This window comes from Bubalus kerabau, chromosome 3 (genome assembly GCF_029407905.1).
Source record: "Bubalus kerabau isolate K-KA32 ecotype Philippines breed swamp buffalo chromosome 3, PCC_UOA_SB_1v2, whole genome shotgun sequence".
Classification (NCBI taxonomy): domain Eukaryota; kingdom Metazoa; phylum Chordata; class Mammalia; order Artiodactyla; family Bovidae; genus Bubalus; species Bubalus kerabau.
This window is the reverse complement of record NC_073626.1, coordinates 42,948,409-42,970,438: the sequence shown is the minus strand read 5'-3', so window position 1 is coordinate 42,970,438 and position 22,030 is coordinate 42,948,409. Positions and strand designations below refer to the sequence as shown.

At 45.0% G+C, this 22,030-nt stretch overlaps 1 protein-coding gene and 1 long non-coding RNA gene across 11 annotated transcripts in view; one reads left to right on the top strand and one right to left on the bottom strand.

Moving 5' to 3' along the window:
• Nucleotides 1–22,030, bottom strand: part of TCP11 (t-complex 11) — a 135,621-nt gene that overhangs the window by 32,223 nt on the left and 81,368 nt on the right. For 5 of the 10 annotated variants that reach the window (XR_008711627.1, XR_008711628.1, XM_055571643.1 and 2 more), the window contains exons 2-4: nucleotides 12,101–12,126; nucleotides 11,675–11,812; nucleotides 6,971–7,067 (exon numbers count right to left, since the gene is read on the bottom strand). Coding sequence is in view for 5 of the 10 variants with exons in the window: in XM_055571643.1 (XP_055427618.1) it covers nucleotides 6,971–7,067; nucleotides 11,675–11,798 (221 nt within the window). In the remaining 5 variants the exon portion in view is untranslated. Of the gene's footprint in view, nucleotides 1–6,970; nucleotides 7,068–7,392; nucleotides 7,540–10,414; nucleotides 11,568–11,674; nucleotides 11,814–12,100; nucleotides 12,127–22,030 lie in introns of those variants that run through there. The other 5 variants (XM_055571645.1, XR_008711630.1, XR_008711629.1 and 2 more) reach the window with 5 other exon arrangements.
• On the top strand, nucleotides 12,331–13,383 carry LOC129646009 (uncharacterized). The gene is made up of 3 exons (XR_008711635.1): nucleotides 12,331–12,649; nucleotides 13,034–13,142; nucleotides 13,257–13,383. It is a non-coding gene; the product is annotated as an uncharacterized LOC129646009 (long non-coding RNA).

Genomic DNA, 22,030 nt, shown 5'->3' with positions numbered 1-22,030 from the left:
TCCTGCATAGGCAGGAGGATTCTTTCCACTGAGCCACCAGGGAAGCCAATAGAATATTATTCAACACTAAAAAGAAATGCACTATCAAGCCCTCAAAAGACATGGAGGAAACTTAAAATTTTTTTTTTTTTTTTTTTTTTTTTTTGCCATACCGTGTAGGATCTTAGTTCCCCAATCAAGGATCAAACCCATGCCCCCTGCACTGGAAGCACAGAGCCTTAACAACTGGACCACCAGGGAAGTCCCTTAAATGTATATTGTTAGTTGAAAGAATACAATCTGAAAAGGCTACATACTGTATGATTCCAACTGTAAGAAATTCAGAAAACCTACAGAGATTGTACAAAGATCAGTGGTTGCCAAAAGTTTCAGGGGGAGGGAGGGAAGGATGAATAGATAGAACATAGGGAATTTTAGGGCAGTGAAATTACTCTGTATGATATGGAAATGATGAATACAGAAATGGTGAATAAATGTCATTATACATTTTCCAAAACCCATAGAATATATGTCACAAAAAGTGAATACCTCTGTAAACTTGAGTTAATAATAATGTATTAATACTGGATCATAAATTGTAACAAACCACACTAATACAAGATGTAGAGGAAACTGTATGTAGGAGAAAGGAGGGAATGTGAGAACTATTTTCCATAAAATTAAACTATGCTAAAATTCTGAAAGAGATAGGAATACTAGACCACCTGACCTGCCTCTTGAGAAACCTATATGCAGGTCAGGAAGCAACAGTTAGAACTGGACATGGAACAACAGACTGGTTCCAAATAGGAAAAGGAGTACATCAAGGCTGTATATTGTCACCCTGCTTATTTAACTTCTATGCAGAGTACATCATGAGAAACACTGGGCTGAAAGAAGCACAAGCTGGAATCAAGATTGCCGGAAGAAATATCAATAGCCTCAGATATGCAGATGACACCACCCTTATGGCAGAAAGTGAAGAGGAACTAAAAAGCTTCTTGGTGAAGGTGAAAGAGGAGAGTGAAAAAGTTGGCTTAAAACTCAACATTCAGAAAATGAAGATCATGGCATCTGGTCCCATCACTTCATGGGAAATAGATGGGGAAACACTGGAAACAGTGTCAGACTTTATTTTGGGGGGCTCCAAAATCACTGCAGATGGTGACTGCAGCCATGAAATTAAAAGACGCTTGCTCCTTGGAAGAAAAGTTATGACCAACCTAGATAGCATATTGAAAAGCAGAGGCATTACTTTGCCAACAAAGGTCCGTCTAGTCAAGGCTATGGTTTTTCAGTGGTCATGTATGGATGTGAGAGTTGGACTGTGAAGGCTGAGCACCGAAGAATTGATGCTTTTGAACTGTGGTGTTGGAGAAAGACTCTTGAAAGTCCCTTGGACTACAAGGAGATCCAACCAGTCCATTCTGAAGGAGATCAGCCCTGGGATTTCTTTGGAAGGAATGATGCTGATGCTGAAACTCCAGTACGTTGGCCACCTCATGCGAAGAGCTGACTTACTGGAAAAGACTCTGATGCTGGGAGGGATTGGGGGCAGGAGGAGAATGGGACGACAGAGGATGAGATGGCTGGATGGCATCACTGACTCGATGGACATGAGTCTGAGTGAACTCCAGGAGTTGGTGATGGACAGGGAGGCCTGGTGTGCTGCGATTCATAGGGTCTCAAAGAGTCGGATACGACTGAGTGACTGAACTGAACTGAACTGAAAAAATTGTCTATTACTTTTTTAAAGGAATTCACTTTCCTCTGAATGCTTATTTAAATGACTTCTCTGACCAATGGAGGGAGGAGGGTTCAGGATGGGGAACACATGTATACCTGTGGCGGATTCATTTTGATATTTGGCAAAACTAATACAGTTATGTAAAGTTTAAAAATAAAATAAAATTTAAATAAATAAATAAAAGAAGAAAAAGAACCATTTGAAAATTCTGAGGCTGCACGTAGTCATTGCCAATAGTGATTGGTTTTCTGGAATCAAACATCCCCTCTTAGTTACGCATGCTCCTTGTAAAACAAAAAAGAAACAATACAAAGATGAATAAAACAAAAATCAAAATTCCTCTCCCAACACTGCAATCTCAATCAGCAACAGTAACCAACTATAAAATAACAGTTGATTGTGCACTAGAATTGGTCTTAAAGCTTTTCTCCTCATCCCATTCATCCAATCCATCTTCCAAGTTCCACAAATTGTTTTTGAAATGTCTCTGAAATCATCTGCTCCTACCATCATCTCTTACCTAGACTACTACAAAGGGCCATTAACTGGTCCCTCTCCCTCACTCTTGCCCCTTTTAATCTGTTCCCCACAAATTCATTCTAAATTCAATGACTTTTCTAAGATGCAATCCTGATTATGAGGTCATGCTCAGAGTCCATTAGGGGCTTCTTGGCATCAGCAGCATAAACAGCTCATATGACCCTCCTGATACTGCTCTGCCTCCCTGTCTAACGTCTCTCCTCCTACTTCATAACACTTCATGCTCAACCACACCAAGACACTTATTCAGTTCACACCACTGTGCCTCCAACCCATGTCCTCTGCCAGGAGCATTCCTTCCCACCCAGACCACCTCTAAGACTCAAGTTATCAGGCAAACCTTCTGTTTCTTAGGCGGCTGAGAACTTTAATTACACTCTATACACAGCTCTTAGTGAACTTGGCAGTCACTTTCTAATTCAACTGTCTCTCCTACAAGTGTCTTGACAGCAAAGACAGTGCCTTATTTGTCATAGCTATAGTTACCTCTATCTCCAGAAGTCAGCAATTTTTCCTGTCACATAATAAGGACTCAACAAATGCCTGATGAATGAATGGCCCAAATAAGGGATTTCCCAATTAATACAACTGTAGGTAACATTCTACTTTTGCTTTATTGACTACGCCAAAGCCTTTGACTGTGTGGATCACAACAAACTGTGGAAAATTCTTAGAGATGGGAATACCAGACCACCTGACCTGCTTCCTGAGAAATCTGTGTGCAGGTCAAGAAGCAACATTCAGAACTGGACATGGAACAACAGACTGGTTCCAAATAGGAAAATGAGTACATCGAGGCTGTATATTGTCACCCTGCTCATTTAACTTATATGCAGAGTACATCATGAGAAATGCTACACTGGATGAAGCACAAGCTGGAATCAAGATTGCCGGAAGAAATATCAATAACCTCAGATATGCAGATGACACCACCCTTATGGCAGAAAGTGAAGAGGAACTAAAGAGCCTCTTGAGAGTGAAAGAGGAGAGTGAAAAAGTTGGCTTAAAACTCAATATTCAGAAAACTAAGATCATGGCATCTGGTCCCATCACTTAATGGCAAATAGATGGGGAAACAGTGGAAACAGTGACAGATTTTATTTTGGGGGGCTCCAAAATCACTGCAGATGGTGACTGTAGCCATGAAATTAAAAGACGCTTGCTCCTTGGAAGAAAAGTTATGACCAACCTAGACAGAATATTAAAAAGCAGAGACATTACTTGGCCAACAAAGGTCCATCTAGTCAAAGCTGTGGTTTTTCCAGTAGTCATGTATGAATGTGAGAATTGGACTATAAAGAAAGCTGAGTGCCAAAGAATTGATGCTTTTGAACTGTGGTGTTGGAGGTGATTCTTGAGAGTCCCTTGGACCGGAAGAAGATCCAACAAGTCCATCTCCATCCTAAAGGAAATCAGTCCTGAATATTCATTGGAAGGACTGATGCTGAAGCTGAAACTCCAATACTATGGCCACCTGATACAAAGAACTGACTCATTAGAAAAAACCCTGATGCTGGGAAAGATTGAAGATGGGAGGAGAAGGGGATGACAGAGATGAGATGGTTGGATGGCATCACCGACTCAATGGACATGAGTTTGAGTATACTCCAGGAGTTGGTGATAGACAGGGAAACCTGGCGTGCTGCAGTACATGGGGTCTTAAAGAGTACGACACGACTGAGCGGCTGAACTGAACTGAGGCAACATCATCCTATTAGACCAAAGTAAAGTCAACTGCCAATAAGGAGTGACTTCAAACTTCACTTATTCAGGTTTATGCATTATATCTCTTGCCACTGGCCACTTCAAAGTGATTTTGTGTTTCCTCTAATAGTTTGCCAGAGCCTTTATTTTGAATATGCTTTTTGTTTTTTTGGGGTGCTTTCGTTGTGGAGACCTCTTTCTAGAGGCCTAATAAAAATGCATTTGTATGAAGCCTGTGCACTTGGGTAGGTTTGAAGCTAGGAAGATTTTGTTTAGAATACTCTTTGGCATGTAAAGCACACTTCTTCCCTGAAATTTTTATTGGAGAGATAAAGTGAGCCAAACACATTCTGTTGAAGGGAAATCTAGTCAGTTGCTTGAAAGAACACAGCCCAAATAAAATAAGGACTGACTAGGTTGAAAAGAAATGAACTTGTGATTTAAGAGTTGCTGCTTTGACAGTGCTTAAAGATAAGTACCGCAGGGAGAGTTTCAGTTTCTGCTATGTTCACCGTCTCTCCTGAGATCTGACATATGCTGACGGTATGTTTGCATTTGACACACAGCATGTTCAATGATGGGTGCTCACCTAGCACAATGGAGAAACCTTCGGACACAGAGCAGATGACCTCTTTCTGTTCTGCAGTGTATCCCCGTGTCATTTTTTGTGAATCTGGTCAGGTAGAGTTGGTTTTGCTGTTGAGCTCTGGGGTTTTTTTTCTGCTCTCTTTTGGTGGGGTAGGGATGGGCTAAAGCCACAGGAAGAAAAATGTGATATATGTCTCCAGTATTTTGCTTTTGTTTTGTAAGAAGAGTTGAACTAGTTTTGATACCAAGAATAAATGGTAGAAAAAAAAAAAAAAAAAAAAAAAAAAAAAAACCCTTGATTTCAACCTTTTTCCTGATGTAAATCTGTACTGCCTTACTTGAGAACCCAGCTCTGAACAGTACTATCTCCCTGCTTCGTTTCTCCCTCTTTTATCTCCTCTACTCATTTTTTCCTCCTCTCCTGACAGCAACAAACACATCTAAGCAGTGAGAGAGATGCGAGAAGATCTGGGCTTTGGTGAAAACCTCTTCCCAGAGAAGCTGTGCTTGGCGAGGCCATCTGTTGGTGAGAGCAGATCAGAGCATGAAAACCAGGGCAGCAACTTGGGGTGCAGAACATCTCCCGAAGCTGACAAATAACAAACGCATTTAAGGAAACTGCAGAATCACAAGCTGCCACTGTGTATCTGTCCACTGGTGGGAAATCAGAACTGTTCTAAAATGTAAAGATCTGACACTGAATTTACCCACTGAACTGCCAATAAACCAGCAAGTCATATTAATACTTACAATGGTTCTTATTTATTTATTGCAATGTCAATATAACTAAGGAGAATGAAAAATAAGGCTTGATGGGGATGCGGGAGCATTGTTTATCAACAGCATTCTGATCCTGATTCACAAATTAAGCTGATTTACAAAGCAGGGTGGGGGTGAGGGGACAGTTGAAAACACCACCATTATAAAAATTAATCTTTTCATCTTTGCCTGTTTAAATCTACAACCACATAAGAGTAGTAGGAGTCATGTGGTGGCAACCAATATCCAAAAAAGACTCCAAAGATCTAGATCCCCAGTGTTCACACTCTGGTGTGACCCTGTACCCTCAAGTGTCGCCTGGATTTGAGGGTTCCTTTTTAGCAAACAAAATGTAGCAGGGGCCATGGACATCTCTGCTGAGATTAGGTAGCAGAAAGACTGGTTTCTGTCGTGGGCGCCGTCTCTCACCTACCTACCCACTTTCTTGTGCTGGGTGAGGGAAGGCAGCTGCCATGTTGGGAGCTGCTCCATGGAGGAGCCCAGGAGGCAAGGAGCTGAGGGCGGTTCAGGCCAACCTCAACAGCCTGACAGAGGCTGTGTCAGTGAAGCCAGGCCCAGATCCCCACCCACAGAAACTGGGAGAGAACACTGTTTTAGCTGCTAAGTTTTGGGGTAATTTATCATGCAGCAATAGACAGCTGCTGCTGCTGCTGCTAAGTCGCTTCAGTCGTGTCTGACTCTGTGCACTATAGGCTAATTCCTCCACATCTGTCAAAGATCTGAAATGCACCTCAACTCTTAGTATTAACTGAGGTCCTAAAAGGAGATCAGTCCTGAGTGTTCTTTGGAAGGAATAATGCTAAAGCTGAAACTCCAGTACTTTGGCCACCTCATGCGAAGAGTTGACTCATTGGAAAAGACTCTGATGCTGGGAGGGATTGGGGGCAGGAGGAAAAGGGGACGACAGAGGATGAGATGGCTGGATAGCATCACTGACTCGATGGACTTGAGTTTGAGTGAACTCTGGGAGTTGGTGATGGACAGGGAGGCCCGGCGTGCTTTGATTCATGGGGTCGCAAAGAGTCGGACATGACTGAGTGACTGAACTGAACTGAACTGAAAGTCCCCTGGTGGCACAGAGGGTAAGTGTCTGCCTGCAATGTGGGAGATCTGAGTTCGATCTCTGGGTCGGGAAGATCCCCTGGAGAAGGAAATGACAACCCACTCTAGGAATTTTCCAGTACTCTTGTTGGAAAATTCCACGGATGCAGGAGCCTGGTAGGCTACAGTCCATAGGATTACAAAGAGTCACACACAACTAAGCAACTTCAAAAGTCCCCTCCAGTATTCTTGCCTGGAGAATCCCATGGACAGAGGAGGCTGGTGGAGTACAGTCCACAGGGTCACAAGGAGTCAGATATGACTGAAGCTCGACTTAGCATGCACGCAAAGTGAACATCCCAATAACTGCTTGGGTTTAGTTCCTGGTTAAATAACATTTGCTTCATGACCCTCTGGTACTAATAATTATAATTTATTACTCTTCTGTTCAAGTTGTTGAGACCTCTTATGGCTTAGATTCAAACACTGATTGTATTCTTAAACAAAAATACTTCAAGTCTAGTCAGAAGGCATTTGCGCTAAATACCCATAGCAGGATGAATAAAATGAGAAAATCAGAAAAACCTGTACCTGCCAGGAGGCAAGACCTTCTCTTCCATGCGGAAATCACGATTCATCCCAATCTCGCTGCTCAGCTTGGAAACGTCATTAACTGTATTTCTCAGGCCTGTGACAGAAAGAAGGTATGATGTACACCCGAAACTAATGTTCTATGTTAATTATATCTCAACTGAAAAAAAAGAAGGTGGACACCAGTGAACTCACACAAGTCTGAACTGTGATTTTCTTCAGGGACTCACTGTGAGTGGCTCCAAACTGAGGCTCGTCCTAGTGACCTCACACACACTCCTCCAACCATTCCAACCAATTGTGTTTTCTGAACTCAAGGCCGCATGACAGAGCCTCTTAGTAGCCCAGTGTGGGGATAAGGGAGGACAAAGAAACTATTTTATTATAAAAATAAAAAACAGAAAATGAAACTGATTAAAAACCTTTCTCCTGGGATTTCCCTGGTGGTCCAAGTGGCTAAGACTTCATGCTGCCAAAGTAGGCAGCCCAGGTTCCATCCCTGGTCAGGGACAGATCCCACACGCTGCAACTAAGAGCTCACACATGGCAATGAAGATGCCTTCTGCACAGCATAGCTAAAAAAATTTAAAAATTAAATTAAAAAGAAACTCTTACAAAGTAAAATAATAAAGCAGCAAAAAAGTAATTTGCAAAAATAAACATTTATCTAAGGGTGTTATGACTACACTCTCCTCTTCCTGTCTTTGATGGACATTAAATTCTCCAAACAAAGGTACTGAATGGTGTCAATTTCACTTGGTCTTCTAAAGTAGTTTCTAGAATTTAGGATTTCACAAACTAGTAAATTTCCAAAATGATTTTGAGCAAGGGACAATAACTTGCCAACTTTTTGTTTTGTCAAGTATGGACAGTATGAAAACAGCAAATAAAGAAACCACTCTACCACCACCAAAACCATCATTTCATAAAAGAAAAATAGTTTAACCTCCAAAAAAGCAGGAAGGTTCAGAATAAAGATAAGTCCTTAAAATGAATCAACTTTAGGTTTAGGAAAAACTCATTGCAGTATCTTTAATTCATTCCACTAAATCTTGCTAGGAATTTTGTCACAAAAGGAAGCATTACTACAAACAAAGCCAGTGGAGGTGATGGAATTCCAGTTGTGCTATTTCAAATCCTAAAAGATGATGCTGTGAAAGTGCTGCACTCAATATGCCAGCAAATTTGGAAAACTCAGCAGTGGCCAGAGGACTGGAAAAGGTCAGTTTTCATTCCAATCCCAAAGAAAGGCAATGCCAAAGAATGCTCAAACTACCACACAATTGCACTCATCTCACACACTAGCAAAGTAATGCTCAAAATTCTCTAAGCCAGGCTTTAGCAATATGTGAACTGTGAACTTCCAGATGTTCCAGCTGGTTTTAGAAAAGGCAGAGGAACCAGAGATCAAATTGCCAACATCCGCTGGATCATCGAAAAACCGAGAGAGTTCCAGAAAAACATCTATTTCTGCTTTATTGACTATGCCAAAGCCTTTGACCGTGTGGATCACAATAAACTGTGGAAAATTCTTCAAGAGATGGAAATTCCAGATCACCTGACCTGCCTCTTGAGAAATCTGTATGCAGGTCAGGAAGCAACAGTTAGAACTGGACATGGAACAACAGACTGGTTCCAAATAGGAAAAGGAGTATGTCAAGGCTGTATATTGTCACCCTGCTTATTTAACTTATATGCAGAGTACACGATGAGAAACGCTGGGCTGGAGGAAGCACAAGCTGGAATCAAGACTGCTGGGAGAAATATCAATAGCCTCAGATATGCAGATGACACCACCCTTATGGTAGAAAGTGAACAAGAAATAAAGAGCCTCTTGATGAAAGTGTAAGAGGAGAGTGAAAAAGTTGGCTTAAAGCTCAACATTCAGAAAACTAAGATCATGGCATCCAGCCCCATCACTTCATGGCAAATAGATGGGGAAACAGCGGAAACAGTGACTGACTTTATTTTTGCGGGCTCTGAAATCACTGCAGATGATGACTGTAGCCATGAAATTAAAAGACGCTTACTCCTTGGAAGAAAAGTCATGACCAACCTGCTGCTGCTAAGTCGCTTCAGTCGTGTCTGACTCTGCGACCCCATAGACGGCAGCCCACCAGGCTCCGCTGTCCCTGGGATTCTCCAGGCAAGAACACTGGAGTGGGTTGCCATTTCCTTCTCCAATGCTAGACAGCACATTAAAAGGCAGCACATTATTTTGCCAACAAAGGTCCATCTAGTCAAGGCTATGGTTTTTCCAGTAGTCATGTATGAATGTGAGTTGGACTATAAAGAAAGCTGAGCGCTAAAGAATTGATGCTTTTGAACTGTGGTGTTGGAGAAGACTCTTGAAGAGTCCCTTGGACTGCAAGGAGATCCAACCAGTCCATCCTAAAGGAAATCAGTCCTGGGTGTTCATTGGAAGGACTGATGTTGAAGCTGAAACTCCAATACTTTGGCCACCTGATGCAAAGGGCTGACTCATTTGACAAGATTCTGATGCTGGGAAAGATTGAAAGCAGGAGGAGAAGGGGATGACAGAGGATGAGATGGTTGGATGGCGTCACCGACTCAATGGACATGAGTTTGGGTAGACTCTGGGAGTTGGTGATGGACAGGGAGGCCTGGTGTGCTGAAGTCCATGGGGTCATAAAGAGTCGGACACGACTGAGCGACTCAACTGAACTGAGCACTAGCATTTGGGAACCACTGTTCTTAGTATAGACCTAGTTGATAGCATTCTCATATAACAGGCATACATGGTAGTTATGATTACTTGGTATTAAGAGTCATATACAGTAAATCATCTTCTCACGATCTTTCAATAAAGCTTCATAATTTGTTCACAAAAAAGTATTTGGCTCCAAGATGTGGAGGGGATATAAAAGCACTAAGATTAACATTAGTTGATAATTGTTGAAATTGGGTGGTGACTAAATGGGGGTTCATCATTCCAGTCTCTGTATTTCTGTGTATGTTTGTTTTCTATACTTAAAAAGGTTTAAAAATATAAAAAGGAAAAATAAAATCTTCAGAAAAAAGGTTTCATAGGAGAATGCTTTTGTTCTTAGAAGATACACGAAGTATTTAAAGTCATGACCCTATAACTTCAAGAAAAAAATGCCTATGTATAATGAGAGAAAAAAAACAATGAGGCAGAATATTAACAATGTGGGCATTCATTGTTTTTTCAACAGAACTGAAATATTTCAAAATAAAAAGTTAAGGATAAAAGGTGACTGTAAAATTTATCAAAAAGCCACAGATGGCATTTCTGTTTAGGCAAACACAAAGGTTGAACTTAACCTTGGGTGACAGGAAGCTCTCTATTTCATCAGCCTCTTTAAAGTCTTTAGTTTCAGGCAAGATGGCAAAATACAGTCAAATATGCAAACAGACTTGCCGCTAATTCACCAAACACAAAATCAGAACTAAGAAAATCTTCAGAGGGAGATTGAGCTGCTTCTAGCAGTTTATTGAAGGACTGAGGAATTCATACACAGAAGCACTTCCGAACTTCAACAGATCAGAGCTCAGAACCTGCTTCAGCAACGCTGGTCTGTTGTCCAAAGTACCACAGCGCTATGCAACTGCCACAGCTGCAAAATTCAGGAACGGGGAGGGCTCAAAGAGAAATCAGACATAAAAAGTAACTAAACAGATTTTTTAAAATCCAGATCCAAGGACAAAGACATTTTCAAAATAACTTGTAAATAACTTAACCAAGTCACCCTGTTATACAAAATTTTGAAATTTTTTAAAAAGAGGAATTTGGTTATTCAGGTTAGAGCTGTCTTGTCTATGGATTCATTTAAATAACATCCTCAAGAACTTAAACTGTTTCTACCAAAAAAGTGATTTGCCACCCCACATCATGTTCGACATCTACTGAAAAGTACCTATGCCAAGGGAGGATTCCAAAGCACCCAATTTGCTACTTTTCCTTAACCAGCAGCGACCCCGTGTGGCTACAAGAGAAAGAAATGGGACTGAATTTGAAGAATTTAACTCAGGTGGTTAAGGCTCGTTGGGCAGGCCTTCCGATTGAGGACTACTTCAATTATCTGGTGATTATTATAAAAGAAATGCTGGATGAATCCCAGTAAGATCAGACCTAAAGAGTGGAAGAGACTTTGTGTCCCAACAGGAACAAAAAAGAACACTGTACTATTGTTGCTGTTCAGTGTGGAGTCAGACTCTTTGCGACCCCAAGGACACCAGGCTTCCCCGTCCTTCACTATCTCCTGGAGTTTGCTGACTCATGTTCATTGAGTCGGTGATGCTATCCAACCGTCTCATCCTCATCTCCTCGTGCCCTCTATAAGAGTGAGGCCTAAGCAGCATTGCTAATGCAGTCCACCAAGCAGAGAGAACACAGGGCCCCTCTGGGATCATTTCAGGTCTTTAAACTCTACCCCAGGTGTCTGCCATGTTCCACCTACGAATTAAAAATAACAGAACACAAACAGGGCTCTGAACTGAGCCTCAATCTTGTCACATTCAAGAAATCGCTCCTGGGTCTCGTCTTTTCTCCAGGACCCCAAACTCTCTGCTGATCTTCGGTTGAATAGGGTGCCTCTGGCCTGAAAGGAAGAGGCTGGGGTTGGAGGAGGTAAGGAAGGAGGAGGCGAGAGGAGTGTGGCGCTTCCCACCCGACCCTCACTGAGCACACCCCGAGGGCCGAGGCCGGGGGGCTGGACCTACGGGAAGGGTGGTCCCTGAGGCTGCTCTTGTCTTCCCGGGTCGGTCCTGAGCTTTCGGGCTTACAGGGTCTGCTCTCTGCGTCGCCAGGGTCCTTCCCGGGCACGTTTTCCTCCACGTCCGTCATCCTGCTGATGGAATCTGGGTGGGGGAAGTAAACGGGGGCGCTGTGGGCGGCGGGGAAGAGGGCGCTTCAACTACCGCGGGGGTCGGGGGACGGTCTGGGGCCCGGCCCATCGCGCCCGACTGGACCCCACTAAGGGAGCTGGGCGGGCAGCTTCAGGGAGGGAAGCGGGCAGAAGGGCCCGGAGGAAGGGGAACCCGAGAAGTGAGCGCTGCCTCCACAAGCGGGACACTGCAGCCAGAGCAGGGCGGCCTTCCCCGCCCGAAGCGCCGGCCCAGGGCCCCCTGCAGCTCCCCGGCCCTCACCTCTCCCTCGAGGCCCACAGCCACTCGTGCGTCGGCGGGGCGGAGGCACTCCGCTAAGCGCGGGCCGTACCACCGCGGAGGGGCGGCGGGGGGCGGCGGCCTGCAGGGCCCGAGAGGCAGCGTGCAGGCAGGAGGGCCAAGCCCGGGCTCACCCCCCGCGCCCGCGTCAGGGTGGCACAGGCCGGGCTTGGAGCACAAACCCCCCCGCCCGTCTCTGGGGCAACGGGGCGGGGCACGTGCCGCCGCCGGCGGGTGGAAGTCGGGGCCGAGGGCCTCTGTCCTCGAGGGCTCGAGGCCTCCGGTGACCTGAGGGCTCGAGGCCTCCGGTGACCTGAGGGCTCGAGGCCTCCGGTGACCTGGCCCGAACCTGCCGGGCATTTCCCGCCCTCCGCGAAAAAGATCACCTGGAATGAGCGAGGAAGGGAAGGCGCACTGTTGTGTTTCTTCAGCTTGTTCAGAAAGCTTGAGAAACACAGGTCCACAGCCAGGCAGGTGGTTTCCTTAGCCCTGGGCGCATTGCAGGAGGAGCGCCCTTCTCCCATTCTCCAGGTGTGGAAGCCGAGAAACCTGCCGGGTGCTGGTCGGAGCAGGCGTGGGGACTGGGAGAGCGGTGTCCTGGGGCTCATGTGGGTGTTGAGGTCGGATCCCTGAGCTCCAGGGAGCACATCGCCGGCCTTTCTGGGTTCCTGCTGCCCCTAAAGTGATGTGAGGACCTGAGGTGACCCCTCCCCTTCTTCTCCAGTTCCGTGTACTTTGGTGGGGAGGGAGGGGGGTGGCGAAAAGGAAATTTTCCACTCCACATGCTCCCATCGTTCTTTATTACTCTGACTTGATTTCTTACCACAAAAGCTTACTTTGAAAATAAATAAAACAAAAGATGAAACTATTGCCTCGTAAGAAACCAAGTTCTCATTATAACTCTTGCCTTGTTAGTGTGGAATGTGGATTTTTCTTGCACAACTCCTACATTTTGAAGGGGAAAATTATGAAGAGATCCAAGAACATTTCTGCTTAAGAAAATCCACTTCGCTCTGAGGCCCAGGTAGAAAGGAGGGGAATGGCCTGGCAAAGTTACTGTTTAGCCAGAGTATCTCAAACCAGTACATACTAAACCTGCCCTTTCCTCCTCATCACCTTTTCCTGGTATTTCCCTCAGGGATGTCAACTGTGAAGCAGGCTGGCCTACTCCCCAAAGCCTGGAGAAGTGGGAGGAAGTTGCATGATTTCAGCCAAGTTCAATGAAAATATTTTTCATTATTACAGGGAGATATGTAGGTTAGGTTGTTGATTTCTCTTTAAAAAAATGTTTTTCCCAGAATTCTGTTTGTGCATTTTTATTTCTGGGAGAAAGTTTTCAGAATGACACCAGTTCGTTTTCCCACAACAATGGTATTGCTGTGACTCTCCCTAGTGATGCCTGAAATTACTGTACTTGAGCAGTTCATCTATATATATCACACAGCCCCTTTAGGTATCCTCCTCTTACCCAGGCTATGGGGAAGGGGCAGCAGGAGGAAATAGCACATGGATGGGAGGGGAGGGGGAGACCGGCCAGAAGAGAAGGGAAGGAGGGAGGCAGAAGAGAATGCCAGAATTGGAGTTCCTCAGGGTCAGCGTGGGGACAGCATTTCATGATCTTATCTTGAATAGTTATCAGAACCAACTGGCAAAAGTTAGAAGTTGAGGAGAACAGAAAGATGATGTGAGAGATAAACTCTCCTTCCCTTTGGGGTCTTAGTTAATAATAACTGATTTTTGTTTAATGATCTACAAAATGCTTTTACATTGCAAATCCATACGCTCTGCACACAATTCTATCTTTTCAGTAGGCAAGGCAGGTGTTATATTGGACCATTTAATAGATGAGCAAACTGCGGGTCAGAGAGATTTCAGGGCGTTTCCCAAAGTCACATGGCACGCAAAGTCTTGACTCTTGATCATATATTTTTTAATAATTCACGCCACCTGACTGAAGAGCTGTATAAACAAGAAAATACAACTAACATGTATGTATGGTAAGTCCCAGAATGGAGTACATGGAAGATTTGTTACTGGAGGTCAGAAAAAGGGTGAGAGACCTTCCAGATGTTGGGATCAGTTCAAACCCAGCCGTGAGGCAGAATCCTAAGCAAGATTGTGTAACCAATTTAGTCTTTAGAAATGGGTTTCTTGTTCAGCCTGGCTCCCCCTCAACCTCAGGACCCCTCTTTAAACTCTCATAATGGGTGAAAATGGATTTTCCATATATGTCCGTCCTTTGGTGGGAGTGCCCATCCCGAGTAACTCAGCACCTTTACCCTATTAAAGTGCACATATTTCAAAAGACCCATAAGGCAAGTTTTTCTCACACAGCCCAAGGACAGAGCAGAAGCCCTGTTTCCTCTCACACTGCAGTGTGCCCAGAGCTGTCCACCCCAGGGGGGCCGTTTTAAACTAAGACGTCATATGTTTGTTTTAACACTATTTGCTCTATTTGCTTTTGGCACATCTTTGAGTAGCATTCTTGTTCAAAGAGGAAGGGCTTCCTATACTTACTGGCACATCTTTGTACCCCTATGGGTGCAGATACCCCAGTTTGAAAAGTAGCCTAAGGGAATTTCAGGCCAGCAGCTAGAATCTTCCTACTTCTCAACCACTTCCCCACATATGTGTGCTTTAACACAAGCCCAAGAGTATGACCCATCCTCATTCATTATATACGATCCTGGGTACACTTTCCCACAAGAGCAAACTATACAGAAAGTTGATCCTACCACAAAGACATTCTGAAAGAGGGGTGATATAGAGAAGGATGTCCTTAAGAGAACCACAGAATTTAAGAGGAATCCTGAGTATTGGATCTGCTAGCTAAAACAAAATAACAAAAACAAAACACACCTCATTTTACAAAGAAGCATCTAATGTTCAGTGAGGTTAAATGACTCGTCTAAGGTCACCACCAGTTTACAGAAAATTTAGGACTAGAACCCATATCACAGTCTGTTTATTCCATAATATATAGAGCTAAGTAAGAGTAAAAGCTAATATGGTAAATAAATATTTACATTTCCTAAAGAAAAATGTAAATGATAGGCCATGGAATGGAAATAGTAAGGGATGATGTTAACTAGAGGCCCAGACTGCAAGTAGCGTGAAGTACAGTGGAAGATAAACAGCCAACTAAAGTGGTAAGGACACGTAAATACAGGGTGGGACGTTTAAATGGAACCATTTGGAGTCATGTAAACTGGGATCGACTTCATTATATCCTCCCTTATGGTACAGAACCACACGTCAAAACTATTTGCTTTAGTCTCTTGACAAATGTGTTTTCTTCGCAGAACCCAGGAGGAGTGTGAGAAGGGTCGAGATGATCTGGGGCGAGTCTGGATGAGGCCCTTCGAAGCTCACCTGGAGGTGTGATGGATGGGAACTCATCACAGATCTTTTCAGGGAAGGGGTTCCAAGAGAAAACAAAGCAGCCATGCTGGGGACCTCCTTCTCCAGTCCTGCTCCTCCCTGCACGAGGGTCTTTGCACACACCGCCCCTTCCTCTGACCCCTGTTCACCCTGCCCACTCCCTCTCATTCTTCAGGTCTAGCTCACGAGGCATAACTCCCTCAGAGAACCTCCCATGGCCCTCCATTAGTTTCTTCTTTTTTTTTAATGTGGTTAAAGTCACATAATAGAAAACACATGTAACCATATTTATGTGTATAGTACAGAGGTACTAAGCACATTCGCACTGTCGTGCAGTCCTCACCATCATCCATCTCCCGTATTTTTCACCTTCCTAACTCTGTCACCATTAAATACTAAGTCCCCATTCCGCCTCCCCACCCCCTAACCCCTGGCCTCTATGTATGGACCTTCTGCCTCTGTGAATTTGACTATTCTAAGTATCTCGTATAAGTGGAATCAAACAGCATTTGTCTGCATCTACTGTATACTGGAATGCATTTTTAAGGTTAACTTAATAATTCTCTTGCAAAGAGACATTTGTATATATGTCAATATATATGTGTATATATGTCTCCAAACCGGAGAAGGCAATGGCATCCCACTCCAGTACTCTTGCCTGGAGAATCCCATGGGCGGAGGAGGCTGGTAGGCTGCAGTCCATGGGGTCAGGAAGAGTCGGACATGACTGAGCGACTTCACTTTCACACATTGGAGAAGGCAATTGCAACCCACTCCAGTGTTCTTGCCTGGAGAATCCCAGGGACGGGGGAGCCTGGTGGGCTGCCGTCTATGGCGTTGCACAGAATCGGACACGACTGAAGCGACTTAGCAGCAGCAGCAGCATGTCTCCAGACAGACGTGTATATATGTCAAACTCTGTTAGCTTCTGTCAACACCTATTCCTTTTTCTGCACAGCAGTCACTGCAGTTTGTCCTTACCCAGTTGTGCATGATGAACCCCGATGGACTGTCTAACTCCACCGGGAGACTTTGAGTTCTCTGAGAGCAGGAACTGTGTGCACTTCACTCACATAGTCGGCATCCCGCCAATAATTGTCAAATGAACACACAGGCACAAGCAGGGGAGGCAGTGGTGCTGGGGGATCAGGCAGAGTGTCTCTCTGGGCCCAGTGGGTTCGTTAACGGGGCCCATCTTTCTCTTTTTGTCTCACAGACATGTTTCCTCTTTTTCTGTGTCTCTGTCTTTAGGGCCCTGTGAATCTTTTAAACCAGCAAAAGCAACATCAGAGCGAAGAGGGAGGACATTTAGGGTCCTGTGACGGCAGGGGGGTGTCCCCCGAACTGGGAGGTGGCAGCAGGGGGCAGTGGCACCTTGGGAGTAACTTCCAGGGGCAGGCTGCTTCTCTCTCTCTCTAGAGTAAGCCAGGGTCAGCAGCAGCCCAAAGCCACAAACACTGACTTTGAAAGCCCTCCTAAGAGCTGCATCTCTCGACTCCCCCAACAATCGCGCCTTGTGCCCGGGACACGGCGCGAGTCACACACTTAGAGCAGTTTCCACTGAACCGCATTCAGTGGGTTTTAAACTCTGGGGAAAGCTGGCAGCCTCTTTGTGGGTTTTTTTTAAAAACTAGTTAGAGGGACAATTAAACCTTTATGGGCCCCAGAATGTACCTATGCAGACATAAATAAGGATCATTCTTCGTCACCGGAGAGAATCCACTTTCTGGCAACAGATATATTTTTCTGCCATCGCAGGACAGAGTTGAGCTCACGTCTGAGGGCCTTTGTGATTAGGGCAGGTGATGGGGGTCAGCGTGAGCAGAGTTAGAACGTGGACCCTAAGTTCTCAAAATGGACACATCGTGGGCCTCGGGCTTAGCTGGTCTGAAATAAATCACAAACTCTCAAAGCCTTCCCAGAAAGCTGCCAGGATTTTAGGCCAAGAACACTCATCTTGCTTCCTCCTTGTGTTACTTTGGGCCAAAAAACGGTCCATTTGTCAAAGAGTCCTGACTTCTTTATTCCCACTCTTACAACACAACACAATGCATTCGCATGTTTGCAGTGCAATGGCCTTGAACAGTCGGGATGATTTTTTTTTAATCTAATAATATCATTAAATGCACCAGGGGGCTCTCTCCTTAAAGGAACCTTTGAGGAAAACTCTTTTGTTAAGTGAATCAGTCTTTTGTAAAGCAAATCATCAGCCACCAATTTGTTCTCCAAATCTGCGATTTCACATAAGAGATTTTCTTAAACCAGGCCATCTTTAAATGGTGGCCTGTGCATTTTCTTTTATTTTTCTGACTTTGCTAAAGACAAGCTCTTCCTGAATAGACGTTATTGGACCAGGATGAAGGAATCTCAAACACTTGAGAAATAAATCAGTTTCAATCATTCCCGTCATCCATAATTCTTTAGAACCGCCAGCCTAAAGCAAAGTATAATGATCTCCTGACAAAGAATCCAGCTGCAGATTTGAAGGCCAGTCTATTTGAAGTCAGTTTCAAAAGAAATGTAGAAAACAAGGTTTTGCTTTTTTTTTTTTTTTTTAAGTTATTGTCGTGGGGGTTTGTGTGTGTGTGTGTGTGTGGTAGAATTCATAGCATAATATTTATTATTTTAAACATTTGTTATGTGTACAATTCAGTGGCATCAAATAAATTAGATCCACAATGTTGTGTAACCTTCACCATTACCTCCCCAAACTTTCATCATCCCCAACAAAAACTACGCACTAAACAGTCACTTCTCCTCTCAGGTCATGGTAGTCTGTATCCTACTTTTTGTCTCTAGGAACAGGGAACAGTTTTAAACTTCAGTTTACTTCAGGACGTGTGTTCTTCGCATGGCCGGCGGGGAGGATGGGGCGACCATGGCCATCCTCTTTCTCACCCTGGGGACTCTTCCCAGCACCGCCTCCCCCCGCCCTGGTCCTCCACCGACGGTGTCTACTAGATGAAGCCGGAGCGCATCTGAACGGTTTAAACTTGCAAAGGGGCTGCAGCCCCCTGTGGGAACAAAAAGAGGTCACTGGGTCTGAGTCTCTGTTACAAGCTCAGGAATGGCAAGAATTTTCTGACTTCAATAGTGTGAGGAAGTAGACGGCTGTTGTGGTGTCTGAAGCCTGCTTGGAGCCTGCATGCGACCACGTTCAGTGCCTGTCAGCTACAGAGTGAGTACCTGAGACCCCTCAGAGCTCAGGCTCAGAGCGATGGAAGTGCAAGGAGGACCCCGGAGGGCTCCTCGGACACCCTCAAATTCTATGCCATGAAATTTCTCAAATTGAAAAACACTGGCTAAACCACTCATAACCCTTGCAGACCCTACATCTCTTGTACCCATCTGTGACTGACAGAGGCACACTCAGAATGACTCACATCCGTCAATTTGGGTGCTCCCTTGCTCACGAGGCTTGGAAACTCTCAAAGGAGTGAGCCTCCTTACTTCTGCGCTCGGCCCCCCACCTCCCGCCCTTCCCCAGCGCACAGCTCAGGATAACAGGAGACTTGGTTTATGAAATCTGATTTTAATTGTTTCAAGAACTACACAGAGCCTTGCCTCACCAAGCCTGGGACTGTGAGCCTGCCAGAGGTCCTTGGGACAACTGGGGAGAAGTGGTTCCATGGCCACAGAGAACAGTCAGCCGCCGGGAGGTGGAAGGGGAATCCCCGCAAAAGCAGGCAGCCTTCTGCTGCCCACATGCCTGTGACCCTGGCAGGTCACTTCACAGCTCTGGCCTCATTTCTTGGAAGCTGGGTGGAAGTGCCCCACAGTTATGAGAATCTGCGGCAAGTGGAGGAGAAGCAAGGCTTTCTGATAGCTTGGATTCTTGAAACAGGAAATAAGACACTTTGTTTCCCATAGGTGCTGATATTAATGAAAAGAAGGGCTGCAGAGAGGCAGAGGAGGAAATCTGGGGAAAGGAGGAAGCTGATGGTATATTTTAGATTTAGGGACAGATTGAGAATGAAGTTTTGGTTGGATCTTGGTGAGAAACTATTCAGCAGGCAGGTGGAAATAAGCAGGCAGAACTAAGGAGAGAGATTGAGACTAACTGATAACAAGAATGGTGTCAGAGGGCTTCCCCTGGTGGCTCAGTGGTGGAGAATCCACCTGCCAATGCAGGAGGCAAGGGTTCAATCCCTGATCTGGGAAGATTCCACCTGCCGAGGAACACCTAAGCCCTCGGGGCTCTACTATTGAGCCCAGGCTCTAGACCCTGTGCTCTGCAACAAGAGCCCATACACCACGAGAGAGTAGCCATCACTCACTGCAACTAGAAAAAAGCTCATGCAGCAACAAATATCCTGCACAGCCGTAAAAAAATTATTTTTTAAAAAATAATGGTGTCAGGACTCCTAGTTGCTAGATGAAACAGTAATAACAATGAGGCAACACATATCACGTTCTTACGATGCGTCAGGCCCTCAGGGAGCCCGTCACACAGATGCACAACCATCATTCTCACAACAGCCTCAGGACAAAGATGTTGCTTTTACACCCATTTAATAGATGAGAATTTAAGTATCTTGCACAGGGTCACACAGTGAATAGTAAGGCAGGGACTTGAAACCAGGGAGTCGGACCTCAGAACCTTTGATCAGTCTTTTTTGTACACCTCCAGAAACGTGGAGGTATTGGAGCACAAAAGAAAAGCAGTGCAGATGGAGGATAGAACCTGGACAAATGCCTGTAACTGGTACTCCTATTCTTCAGCTGGGACCTAAAATCAGATTCTGAGAAGATGAAAGAAAGAAAGTGAAGTCGCTCAGTCGCGTCCGACTCTTTGCGACCCCATGGATTGTAGCCTACCAGGCTCCTCCCTCCATGGGATTCTCCAGGCAAGAGTACTGGAGTGTGTTGCCATTTCCTTCTCCAGGGGATCTTCCCAACCCAGGGATCGAACCCTGGTCTACCCACATTCCAGGCAGACGCGTTAACCTCTGAGCCACCAGGGAAGCCCAAGAAGATGTAGGTCAAAAACAACCCAAGTGGGACTTCCCTAGTGGTCCAGTGGTTAAGACTCTGCTCCCAATGCAGGGAGCCCCAGTTCAATGCCTGGTCAAGGAACTAGACCCGCATGCCTTGACTAAGAGTTCTCGGGCTGCAACTAGATCCCACATGCAGCAACAAAGACCTGGTGGATTAGACTGGCTCTGCACATGTAAATAATAACACTAATAATAAATAAAAACTATGTGCCAGGCACTTTTCTAACGGGCATCACATACATTCTCATTTAGTCCTCACACAAATCCTACAAAGAAGGTGCCCATTCTACAGGAATGGAAACTGAGGCTCCAAGAGCTTAAGGGACTTACCCAGCTAGTAAATACCAGAGACAGAAACTCAAAGCCAAGCTGTGTGCGCAGGCAGCTGGCTCTAGAGTTGCCTCCCCAAAGCAGTCTTTCCCAACTGCCCTTCAACAGTCAGGCAGTGAAACCTCTGAATAGTTCTGACATGTTTTGTATAAGGTGACTTCCTTGAAACAGTTTATAGTTGAAACCAGTATTTGAAGTCAGTGCTTCCAGAAGTCACCAAAGGGCTATCAGCTGCCTTGAACCAATGTTGAGATTTACTAAGTGAATATTCTAGTTAATACAACCCAACTAGAATGAAGCATTGCCTCATTTCTGGTCTCTGAAACACACCCAGCTCATTCCTAGGCTTCCGTGGTGGCTCTGACAGTAAAGAATCTGCCTGCAATGCAGGAAGCCCCAGTTAGATCCCTGGGTAAGGAAGATCTCCTGGAGACAGGAATGGCAATCCACTCCAGTATTCTTGCCTGGAGAATTTCATGGACAGAGGAGCCTGGTATGCTACAGTGGATGGGGTCGCGAAGAGTCAAACAGGACTGTGTGACTAACACTTTCATTTTCATTCCTATCGCATCCAATTCCATGGAGAAGCCTGATTGGTCTAATGGGAAATCCCACCTCCATTAAAGTGATTGGTTCAGAGGGAGCACGTGACACGAATCAGATTAAGGCGCAAGGAGACATTGGCTAGAGGTTTCTTGCCGAGTTTCCCATCAGTCTGTTTCATCACACTCCCTTTGGGAAGAGAGCATGTCTCTCCTGGATTTTGACTTTGTCTTCCCAGGGTAGGAGAGCGGGAACTGTCCCTGATGGCCATCTTAATGACAGCCTCACTGCACAGTCAGTCTCGAGGTACCCCTGTAACCTAGTCTGCTGCCTGATTCCCAAGCATCAGGTCAATACATTCCTTACCCTTTACGCCCGTTCAACTTGGAGTGCTTGCAGCCCTGAACTCCCACTGGAATACAAGCAGCATAAAGGCACAACTCATGTCTGTCTGCTGCTCTGCTGTGTCCCGAGCCCTGACTATATAGAATTAAGCACGGAGAGAGAACTCATTATAGTTGAGTGAGAGAAACATGGACCTAATAAAGACTCAGAGGATAATATAGTTGGCAAGCACTTCTAAAATCATCTAATCCAAGTCTTCTCTTTTTTCTTCTCTATGGTGAGGAAGGCAAGAGTTGCTGTGTTAGAAAGGTTAACA